We start from the raw sequence: 12,279 nt of genomic DNA, 5'->3' as shown, positions 1-12,279 counted from the left end.
ACTACAAAGTTCGCATGACACAAGCCTCACGGGACACTCCAAAGTTCACGCTGACACAAACCTCCTGTCAAGCGACACGGGCGGATTTGTGCAGCTTACGAACTTGTAGCAAAACACAACAGCCAGATTTGGTAATAGACTTACCAAGTCAGTAGTCATAAGCTCAATGTATTTTTCATGCACTTTACATTACAGGCATCCATAAGCATTTATTCCATTTTATATCGATAAAATTATAGGCATCTATAAAATAACATTTTCACTAAAATTGCATAATTTCGTGAGGGGACCAGCAAAACTTTACATCTTTCATCACATCATCACCCGTATCTTCGGTGCTGAATAATTCACATTAAGTTACAATTAAAGAATAATTAATTTTTTTGGTGAAGGGAAAAAATTAAACCATTGCCTGCATGTTGGAATAACCCACAATCTAATATAATGCTCCTTCACCTAAAATTATTTGGTTCATGGCTTATGCCATATGCTAATTATGTGTAACATTCCTTGCCTCCTCATAAATGAATAAATGATCAAAAAAAGGAGAAGAGAGAAGGCAAAAAGGGGGGCAAAAAAGAGGGTGACGGATATAAATATAATGAATATTGACAGGGCGTATTTTGTGGAAACATGATACATGCTAGCATTCCATGTTACAAGGTGTAAGCAATTGCTTCTTCCCAGCAATTCATACCATCATCATATATCTACAATGATCAACCAAAGAGATCGAAACATGCAATTTGCAAATTAATAAGCTGATCTTGAGCAAACATCAGCTTTTTATCCCCCGTCTTTTTCCCTTTTCTTTTAAACGTCCGATCAATAATCAGGTTGGAAGGGGTGGAATGGGGAGCAAAATGAGCATGGCGTGATACAAGTGTCCTGTTGCTGACGATTGTCAACCTTGCAGCATTTTTAACTTCCAACCGACGATGTAAAACCGATAGCTTTGCAGAAGGGCCGCTCCCAATAAGTACTTCATCTGGTCACCGGATGTGACTTCTGCCAAGAGATCTAGCTCCAATATCACTGTCAGTGTTCTGCCATGAGAACTAAAGTCAGCAAAAATAACCAACCTTCTGCAATTGATCGGGTGAAACAAAAATTTGTGATGATATGCAAGGAATTGGGAGAAACAAAATGAAGTTTATCTAGAGTTTTTGGTGATATATGTTTATATAGTTCAAAGAGAATCTAAATCGCCAGCGAGAATAGATCGAGAATGCTTAAACAAATGTTTACTCAGGTTATCGAAACTGGTTAATTGTTCTCCACCCTGTTGAGGTACTTAAGAAGAGAGTGCTGATACACTCCTCAAATATCATCCCCAAAATGGATAAAGACTTGGATGAGATCCAATTCAAAGAGGGTGAGGGTGTGCTTCATGGGTTAAACTCCATTTTACCCTCCTTTCAAAACAATATCTCACAGCAGTTTTCGGCTACTTAGGAACATGTCTAAATTGACATATCATTTTCCTGAAGGAAAAGAAGTCTTTGGATACCAAACATAGAAACACCAATATTCAAAAAACGAGAAATCTTTTTTCTGAGAAAACTCAAATAATGAGATATCCGAGTAGTGAAGGCCATGAATTTACTCATCTCGGTGAGAAAACCAATTACCTGAAATTTAGGAGATGGGAATACATTCCAAAACCTAAGTGTTTCATCACCTGCTCCTGTGACAATAGTCTGTAGAAGGAAGGAGAATGTTAAGCAAATAAATAAATGAGACAGAACCTGCAGAGTTAAATAGAGAAAAAGGGAGCTACCTGCCCGTCAGGAGAGATGGCTAGATATAATACTCTGTATGTATGGCCAGTTAGTGTTGCAAGCTGTAAAATAGAATGGAAGATGCTTAAGTAGAATGAAAACATTCAGAATTCTGTTCAATTACAGTAGGCACAGGGAAATATACCTTCGACATGGTTGGGTATCGCCAAACAATTATTTGGTTTTGGGAGTACCCATGGGTGCTCACGAGTTCATTAACATTCTTTGACCACACAAGATTGCAGACCTGGACGAAGGATGATGGAAGCATATAGTTACTCTTACACTTCTAAGAATGTCAATGTGTTGTTCTTAGTGGTGAAAATGCATCGTCATGTCACTTTCTTTAATAGAATATTACATAACACTATCATCAGCATACTTTTCCTAGAAGCATACCTTTTCAGTAACAAATTAAAGGTAAACAAGCAGGTGTCCAAAAAATGAAGGTTCTCAAATTGTGGACTTATGAAGAGGACTGCAAGTTATTGACACAAGCAACAACAAAATCTGTTCCCTGATAACTTTGCCAAACACACCATCACTGTTATCTAAATTTTAGCATTTATTTTTAAATCTAAAATACAGTAACCATTCTACATTTTAAATTGTTTTAATGAAAGGAACCATAAATGTATCCCCATCCAAAGAACAATAAAGAGTTCCACAAGAAAACTAAATATCAGAACAGTGGTTCAATTTCGACAATCTACACAAATAGTAGGAAAAGAGTCAACTATTTTCCTGAATGGAAAAAGGCTCAATGTGCTATAAAAGGCATAAAGAAAGAAAGAGCCAGAATGATACACCAGATCATAAGAGGCCTCCCCCCACCCCTACTCCCGACTCAAAACACCCTTACCAAAACAAAAAAAAGAAGGAAAAGGATTCAATATATTGATTTGACACTGGAAATGCAAAGTACCAAAAAGGAAAATTATGTCTACTCCGGCTTCAATATAAATCTTGTTTCAAAGCCAGGAGAGGGTGCGCGGCTAATAAAAAGAGAATTGTAATTTTATGGGAGAAAAAAACAATAAGATGCCATTGTTATGACGGTCATAAAACTCTGGCAAGGAAAGAATTGCAAAGCCATGGTTTAAGGATTATCAATCATCATGATGACTACGTACGATTATTTGGATGGTCAGATGTACTTAGACTTCTGGTTGAATTTTGTCTATTTTCATCTCAAGTAGTATTTCTTTTAATGCAGTATGGCGGACCCATTCTATTGTTTCATCATCACAAATCATAGCATATATTCAATTAAGTACATCTGAATAATTTTCCAGTGATTTAAGTCAGATATCTTTGTTCCGATTAATATCCCCATTTCAGAAACTTCTAGTAAGGTGGCTGAATTTGATACTGGCAACTACTCCAAAGCACTGAAGAAAACCATAACAGGGACAGATGTCATTCATGTCAGATAATTACAATATGCAAAGCGATATTCAGCAAAAGAGCATCCAGATAGACAATTCTTAGAGGCAGCCAGCAGCAGAACAAAAAAAATGCCTGCCTAGATACATCTAGCCACTGATACTCACCAAGAAGCCAGTAAAAGTTTTTTCTTAAAAAATGTCTGCTTAGATACATCTAACCAGGTCTAGACCCATGTATGCACATGTGCACACACCAGCTACACAAATGCTACATTCACACTGTACATGCATGCACGAATGCACACATAGTAAGTTGTCTGGCCAACCTAGAGTCCATAAAATTTCCAAACCTTAAGTCTTGTCCTCTACCTCCTGACCGATTACAATTGGGTGACAACTTTTGATTTGGATATTTGTCTTGTAATCTGTGCTTATTGGGTCACCAATTACAAAAGTTCTTTTTTTAACAGAATATCTCCTTTTCCCCCTCTTGCCTGGATTCTCTCCAATTTCTACGAAGATTGCCCTCTGATATCATCCACATATGCACACACCACCAAACAAAGTTAAAATAAAAAACATCATATGTGGAATGGATGCAGGATCCATGGCCAATTGGTTGGCACACAACTAATCCACAAGATAAGCTAAAACTTTTGTGACTTCTGCTGCCTAAAACTCTAAAAAGGAGGAAGTTGTACATTCCACATGGATATCGTAATCCCAGAAGATATTATTCACTTGCACAAGCTTAATTGGCAGCTTAAACAGCTGCAGGATGGAATTTATGTACAAATGGGCCAACTCTTAAAGACAAGATCTATACTACAAGGGTTCAGGTACGTGTTGGGTATGGCTGTGCAATTGAGTTTGATCTATCTTATCCCTATTTTGGGATACAAGGACTCGGCTAATAATTTTTTAGGAAACAAGCACTCATCATCAAATGGTAGTCTAAAAATAGTAATCTTGTTTAAACTATTTTATTGATGAGATCACAACCACCCATCAAATGATCCTCTTGAATAAATCAATTGCATCACATCAGCTGAAAAAAAAGCCCCCAACTAGGCTCTATCTTCATCCCACAAAATGCCATAGCCTTCCATGCTTGGCCTCCACCTTGCTCGGCCTCCAGTCTCGTTACTGTCTGCTACCACTTCCTCCCCCATGGCCAACATCATCTACCCGATGCAGCCCATAGATGGTCTACCACCACCAAGGTATGTGCCTCTCTGTGGCTTCCCCAGTCCTTAGTTGTATTCATCAAAGCCATGTCTGCCAGCTATTGCTTAATGAGCACAGATTCCATAGAGGTACCATTGTGATGGCATGTCAGCACACATATGTGAAGCTATTTTGGCGAATTTGGACATCATAACACAAGGACTATAAAAAATGATCAACAAACAAAGCCCACCAGCTCCTTCCATGGAAAAAAGCATCAAATTAGGCACTGGATGCATACTACATCCATCTTAGAGTATGAATAGATACACAACTTGTGCTGCCAATGCATAACTACACCAAGAGCATGTCAAAAAAAGCTAGCAATTAAATTGCCAAACTATCACAGCTTGAATTCGGACATCATAAGGTAAGGATTCTAACAATAATAAACAATCAAATGCCGCAAACTTCACCATGAAAGGGCGTTGAACTAGGCCTTTGGTGCATGCTACATCAATCTTAGGGTTTGAGTTGATACATACAACTAATGCTATGAATGCATAGCTACACCAAGAGCATATTAAAAGCTAGGAACTAAATAGCAAAAGTATTGCAACTTGAAATGGCAGTCGTCGCTCACAATAGTTGACCACCATAATTCTAGGCAACAAGGCCCCCTACCTTTGAACTTAAAACAACTTTAGATGAAGCATTTGTATTAAGTTTAACCCATCTCAGAACTATGTTAATGTAGCAGACCGGGTATCTTTACTATGGTTTACAAGACTGAATCTGGAATCTCAATGCATGCCATCGGTCTTGGCAACTGCCTCCTGCGGGTACACCCCACATGGTGTAAAGCATAAACTAGTCCTTTTACCAAGCCAAACCTGAAAAAGCATGAAGACAAGAATCATCATCTGCATAGCCTCTCATTGATATTCACCAATTCAATCATCCTTCTATACAACCATCATCCACCTTAAGAGTGTCTACACTCAAAAATAGATTAGCAGAGTCCACCCCCAGAAATGAAGATAATGTACACAGTCCATCAGGCTGAAGACTTTAATTTCCACATGAAGTTTTTGGACTTTTCATGCAACCAGTTCTAGAAGTACACCTTCATTTTTGGATAAATAAGAGCATTGAAGCTCCATGTGTGACTTTCATAACTAATTGAGACTCTTTGGCAGTCACCATTCCTCGTTCCCTAAGAGTCCAATATAGAACAACTACCAAACTTGAACAATGGAATGCACTGATCTCTATCTATCATAATCTCCAACATGAATAGTTATAGATTATTCACCAATAGCCTTCACTGACAAGTTGATTCACTCAAACAAAGTTGAACAAAGATGGGTGCCTAGTTGAGGTAGGAGTTTGCTATAGAGGAAAACGTCCCCAATCAAAGTTTCTTTAATTATTCCAACTCTCTTCACCTCCCAAGAACCAATGATGACCTTCCTGATATTAGGATATACTTGACAAAAACATCATCATACCCACAAATGTCTTACTATACTACAGGAGGTGGGGGTTCATCTCTTCAGTCCTATGTTTCACGTTAGCAACTCTAAACCATAAAATTTTCACATATCACAAGACTGCAATGATTCAGTTGTTAGTTCCACAGGATCCACATACCAACATTTAAGTATATGGGGAGCACCAACTTCACCAAGATGGTTGGGAACAATATGAATGACTAACTTCACCAAAATTGTCATATTCAATGTCACGTGCCATCCACCTCTAGAATAAATTTCAAACCATAGCTAAAAGAAAACTAAATTTGGAGTACATTCTTGACAAAAACTTTGAAAGATATCCACTCAAAAAACATCTTGAGTAATCTTGCTAGTTTAAACCAAGGCTTGCAGTACCGATTTTGGTACCTACACGGGTACCATTCTGGTACAGTATCTCCATGGGTTTACCCGTGGTATTGACACTTGGTATGCTCCATACTGAGTATTGGTTCATTACCAGTATGATACAATGTATGCTGATATAGAGCAATCCAGTCCGGTACGGCGAACCAAGGTTTAAACAGCTGAAGACAAACTCTAATTGTGGAAAAATTCACATATAACCAAGTTATCTTTATTAACCTGAAAAGAGACAACCTCTACTGTAATACCCCTGCGATGAAGCTTTGTTCACTTCTCACATTTATTATGTCAATTGCCCGCAGAGACACCCATTGAAAACTTCAAGCTTTTTTCCTTTTTTGTGTGAGTTATGATTTGCATATTGTGTCATACATAGTAATGGCATAGAATATAACACTCCCTCAAGCGTATTTGCTCATGTCCAATTATCATTCTTGTTTTAGTTTCCTAATAATCTGACAGTTTTTGCTAATCTTCCATAAATGGAGAAGATGCCTTTTGAAGTAATACTTTTTTTTGACTTTTTGATAGAAATTGCAGTCTTCATTATGCAAGCTACCTTTTATAAGTCGTTTGGGATCAGGCCACAAAAGTCATTTACAATCAATTATTTTTGATAACTTTATTTCATGTACTTGTCTTCAATGCATCAAATTCTTGGCTATTTAACAGATATATTTAATAAATTCCCCAAATAGTTGGGAAGGTATTTTTTTGATCTTGTTTGAATATGTGTGACAAGCAAAAGTGCATCAACAGTTAAGAATTTCATCGTAAAGGAAGAAATAGAAGATATAGATGAGGGTGGATGGATAAGAATAAAATTTTAGTAATATTAAAAAGCAAGTTGGCTTCATGAAAAATTCTTTATCAGGTCATCAGGATAATTACAGCAATTTGGAAATAATGGAAAACTAAAGAAGGGACGAAGACATAATCCAACCAATGGATTTGGCAAAAGCATACAAATGATGAATTGATGGGTATAAAGCAGAGGCAAACCACAAGTTTTTCCATCACTGTAGACACATTAAGGGACAGTAGAAACATTGAGAATTATTTGTTTACAACCATGATAGGTCAAAACTAAGAATTAGCTTTTTTGGAGGAAATTTTTTTTCACAAGGGAATAATGATAAGAAGTCCTTAAAGTTATTCTGCTGAGTTATTAATCATTCTGTTTCTGTATTTTTCACAGAAGTGCAGATATTCAGTGGAAGTCAAATTGTCTATGTTAGTGCAAATACTGACATGACTTTGTTGAAATGAGAATAAAAATTAATGCCAAATCATGATTTGCAAAGAATTTGCATGGTGATTCGGGTATAGATATCAACTGAAAATTTAAAATATAGACTGCATTTAGGGATGTAGATGAAAAGAAAGATTTAACCGACAAAGACAACCACGCGAGAACTTATACAGACTTTATAGCTGTATTATTATCAAGAATCTTATGTGGAGTAACCTAAAAACACATAAATCTATTTAAAGTGGGGTACGTGAAATGGATATTTCCTTTCAGATTATTGTAAGTTTCAAATGCAATAAATAAATAAAGCAAAGTTCATGAGAAGGCCAAACATTTAAAATGAGCTAACAAGCTAGAAACTATAAGGCTTGGGCATGTTACTTGCATTGCGAGAACGAGAATTATGAAAGTAAATATCAGGGGAGGAGAGGAGGGCAGGCAGGTTGGAGATAGTTTAAACATGCACACTAGATGAATCTCATAAGCTGCAATGGCAAAGAACTGCCTAATAAAGAATAGATTGTTAACAATTTCTAACAAGCAATGGAGACCAATGGCTTCGAGTGGAAGCATTGTAACAAGAGAAAGATAAGCAACAGCCTTTTGTGAAGAGAAATCAAAATGTATTCCTGGACAGGGAATATATCTCATGCTAACATAATATACAAGATTGAATAACCAAGCCTTTGATAGGAAATTGTTGCTAATAGTTTACATTAATTTTCACCTACTCTGCTTGAGTAAGATTCAGTTATTCAATTCTTGCCTGTTTGCTGATCATGTACTGTTTGAAATTAATTTATAGCTATCCAGAGAGAAGTTACTTGAATCAACATTACAATAATCTCATTAATTTATATAGATGAAGTGCTAATGCCATAGTATTTCAGCAGTTTGTTCAAATAACTAGAAATAAACATGTACAATAGCCGGATATTATATGAGCAGCAGGCTACCTGACTTCCAGTGTCCATGCAGCTCAAGCGAGAGTTAGTGGTTGTATTCCAAAAACGAATGCATCGGTCTGCAGTTCCTCCACCAGATGCAAGAAGTCCATGAAGATGTGGTGACCAAGCAATAGCCTTCACAGCTGCCGTGTGGTCACAGTACTTGAGTACAGGTTGTGTTGAATGCTGGTTCCAGACAAAAAGCTGAACAGGAAGCAATATGAAAGAAAGTCAATAATACAGCTAGATGCAAATAATTTGTTACAATAAATATTTTCATGAACGAACACACTTCTCCTCAACACGGGAACAAAAAAAATGCAGCTTACTCTATTATCATTTCCACCAGATGCAAGTTCACGGTTATCATAAGACCACTTCAGTCCACAAACCTACATAAGAAAAGTGTCAAGGGCATGCAAAAAGAGTTGAAGGGAAGCTTATAAGTGAATAACATAAAAAATTTAAATCTCTTTAGAAAATATTTATTATTTTGACAAAGAAGTAGCTGGACATTAAGATAAAGAAGGACTGCTTTGATTATTATTATTATTGCTAAGCACGCACAAAGAATATAGAGAATATCAAAAAATAGGATCACAGGAAGGAGCAGACAGAATCTTATTCAAGAATTATTAGGAATGTCTTACCTCTGATTTATGCCCCATGAGCTTGCTAACAAAATCTTCTTGAGCGCGAATATCACGTTGAAGAATTGACTTGTCACGACTGCCTGAAGATAACACTGACGAACTCCATGCTAGAGCTCCAACTCGCAGCCGATGACCCTCCATGGCCCTTATCCTTCGACAACGAGATGCATCCCATATCTACACCGCAAAGAGTGAAAAAGTCACCGTACAAATTTCAGAGACATCTGATAAATCCACCTCAACTGAGGTGTGACACAAGGAATTCGTAGGCAACGAAGAGGACGTAAATGAATTTGTATATCACAGAAAACTATGATATTAAGGGCATAATGTGGCAGATGATACTAAAATTTATTTAAATATAGTCAGAAATCCTGGTCTACTTCAAACAATACGAATGCATTTGAGAGCACTTATAAGTCAGGTAATAAATCACAGCCAATCATTACTTTATTCAAGCAAGATTTTTTTTCAACTTATCGATGCAGGCCAAAATTAAGAGGGGCAAAAAAAAGAAAGATCTCCTTACAAGATACACCAATAAAGATAAAAATCAATGACCTATCTAGGAATGAACAAGATGAACACGTGCATAGTGCAATCAGCAGGCAACAGAAGCCAATTTTATTACCTCTTTGAAACACCTATTCTCCAAATTAATTAGACATCATTGACAAAATCTATCAGAATCATGCTACATAACAGCCATTATGAAATTTGCAAGCTCAAATTCATTCACAAGATTTCTTCTCACACCACACCATAAAATAAGACAAAGAACTCACCTGCACTTTACCTTGGTTCGTGCCAACAGCCAAGTGGGTGCCACGCTGCGACCATCCCACAGAGCAAACACTGTCATCCACACCCAAGTCACAGAGCTTCGTGACCTGCCATCAAAACCACATTGCAGCAAACTATTTAAAAATTGCAGAGAATCAATAGTAAAGAAAAAAATAAAGCGATCCACGACTAACATCACATCAAACCTCGGCCAACATCTCACCTTGCTGCTGCAGGCATTCCAGAGATAGACACAATTGCCCAAACCCACAGCCAGCACATTCTGAGAAGACCAATCCACAAGATTAAGATAGAAATCATCCTGCAATGCCGGCGCATCCAGCACCTAAAACCAACAACAACCAACACATCAGCTCCAAAAGAAGCCATGAAAATCCAATCTTTCTGAATCAAAAGGAAAATTAGCAACAACCCGCAGCAAAAAAAAGAAAACAAAAAAAAAATTACCTTGTACGGAGATCTCGGGATCTTCCTCAGCGTCTTGGGCGGGGTGGGAACAAACCCAGGAAGGGCATCCTCGAAGCCAGCCAAAAGCGAGTGCCGTGGCACCTCCGCCTTGAACCTAAAAATATTCCTACTGGGAGTCGAAAACGACGACGACGGCGAAGAGGACGAGGAGGAGCGCCGCCCGGCGAGGGGCGAGGAGCGGTCGGGGGTGGCGGGGGGCGCGACGCCGTGATCGGGCCCGAAGAGGACAGTCCTGAGGAGGGCGGAGTAGGCGCCGGATCCGTCCTCGCGGCCGCCTTCGGAGGAGGAGGGGGGGCCGGGGTGGGGCGGCGGCAGGGAGGAGAGGTTGAAGAGGGCAAAGTTGGATCCGGTGCGGCTGGGGATGAAGCGGTCGCTGTAGATCGTGCGAGAGGAGGAGGACGCGGTGAGGGGGCGAGGGGTGGTCTCGAGAACGAACGAATGCCGGGGGGCGGATGACGGAGTCTGGGGCTTGGAGTGGGATCGGGGATTCTCCATGGGAGGAGGAGAGGAGAAGGCGAAGGCGGAGGAGGGAGAGGAGGAGGAGTCCATGAGAGTAGGGGCTCTCCTCTCTTTTTTTGGTTCTCTGGGGTTAGGGTGGTCGTAGAAAATAAATTGAAAGGGGGTTGGAATCCCAAGGGGGGGCGCGGAGCTCCGGCTTTGTTACCCGCCCCCGCGCTCTCTCGCCTCTCTCGCTCTCTCTCTCCCTCTCCGACTCCTTTTACGATATTTCCTTACGGAGACTGCCGTGAACCAAGTGGGGGAGGGATGGCACGTGTAAACGGAAACAGAGAGATCACGAGTTGGGGGATTGAGATTGTGATTTATTTACTTGCTAGGATTAGAACGATTGAGTGCCGACCTTTTAGGGATCTAAATTATATATCGATTTGGAAAGAGAAAGGAAAAAAAAAGGTAAGGTCAATAAAAAATTTAAAAAATATTTTATATTTAGTTTGAATAAAAAAATGAAAAAGTAGCTTTTTTTTTTTTTAATGGACATGAGATTAAAAAAAATTTGAGATACAAAAAAAGTTTAATTACCATGCAGGCTTGGGCTTTCAAAAAAAAATATTTTTAATTTTTTTTCATGAACCAAATAAGTTTGATTATTTATTTTCTTTTTAATCGGGTCTAATGTGGATGGGATATTAATGTGCCGGATCATTTTAAATATAAAATAATTAAAGCTTGAAATCTTTAACGTGATAGACAGTAAAAATAATTCAAATCCTGCGATTTAAGAATTAGAATTTGGGGATGCACGAGATTTGACTTGAGAAAAAATAGTTCAAACCTTGCGATTTAAGAACTAGGTTTTGGAGACGACCGGGATTTGACTTTGTGAAAAAAAGGGATCAATATTTGGAGTTCAAATTCTATGCATTTGGATTCAAGTAATAGGGGTTAAGCCTAGCCAAACTTGGCAGATCAAAAAGTGCCATTATCAATCCCAATTTCACCCGTTATATCCAAAGAAATAAAATATATTTTACGAATTAACTTCACCATTTTAGTCCAATATTATTTTTTAAGTGGTTAAGCAGATTGTTTTTAGCAAATGACTTCAAGTCACCACATTCGGTGTACGCTCTCTTAAAACATTTTTCTTTGGATATTTCAAATCTTGATGCATACTAAATCTTTAACAACTTTGTATTATATATGCAGCACTAAATAATTTTGTTACATATAATTAAGTGGCTGTCAAGCTGCCTTGCTACTTTAGATAAGCATCTCGAGATTCCACATTTTGAGGAGTAAACTGGTTATTTCATTCATTGAATCAGAATAAGACATGTTCATATTAGTAGTTTGCCTTGTAGTTTATGGCTATGCTTTTCATTGTTTATGTAAAAGCAGTAACGTATTCCTAATTATCATTATTGCAATTATGATTAGAACATATAGAGAGGATTAA

At 38.1% G+C, this 12,279-nt stretch overlaps 1 protein-coding gene across 1 annotated transcript; it reads right to left on the bottom strand.

The window, feature by feature from the left end:
* Positions 1–570: 570 nt before the first annotated feature.
* LOC103702694 (protein FIZZY-RELATED 1-like) lies at positions 571–11,087 on the bottom strand. Its single transcript, XM_008785229.4, has 10 exons — positions 10,341–11,087; positions 10,096–10,218; positions 9,875–9,979; positions 9,087–9,266; positions 8,766–8,828; positions 8,446–8,640; positions 1,927–2,028; positions 1,781–1,843; positions 1,632–1,700; positions 571–1,046 (listed from the first exon to the last, which is right to left on the bottom strand). The coding sequence occupies exons 1-10, from the start codon at positions 10,908–10,910 to the stop codon at positions 993–995; spliced, it is 1,524 nt and encodes a 507-aa protein (XP_008783451.1). The 5' UTR covers positions 10,911–11,087; the 3' UTR covers positions 571–992.
* Positions 11,088–12,279: the final 1,192 nt, after the last annotated feature.

This window comes from Phoenix dactylifera, chromosome 2 (genome assembly GCF_009389715.1).
Source record: "Phoenix dactylifera cultivar Barhee BC4 chromosome 2, palm_55x_up_171113_PBpolish2nd_filt_p, whole genome shotgun sequence".
In the NCBI taxonomy this organism is placed as follows: domain Eukaryota; kingdom Viridiplantae; phylum Streptophyta; class Magnoliopsida; order Arecales; family Arecaceae; genus Phoenix; species Phoenix dactylifera.
The sequence above is the reverse complement of the archived record's forward strand: the minus strand, read 5'-3'. Positions and strand labels throughout refer to the sequence as shown.

What these genes read in the sequence shown, in the direction of transcription:
- LOC103702694 (XM_008785229.4), bottom strand. Translation starts at nt 10,910, where the DNA reads ATGGACTCCTCCTCCTCTCCCTCCTCCGCCTTCGCCTTCTCCTCTCCT. An exon ending in GGAATGCCTGCAGCAGCAAG is followed by an intron (nt 9,980 to 10,095) that starts GTGAGATGTTGG and finishes TTTTGATGGCAG; the next exon opens with GTCACGAAGCTCTGTGACTT. An exon ending in GCATGGACACTGGAAGTCAG is followed by an intron (nt 2,029 to 8,445) that starts GTAGCCTGCTGC and finishes TCCTTCGTCCAG; the next exon opens with GTCTGCAATCTTGTGTGGTC.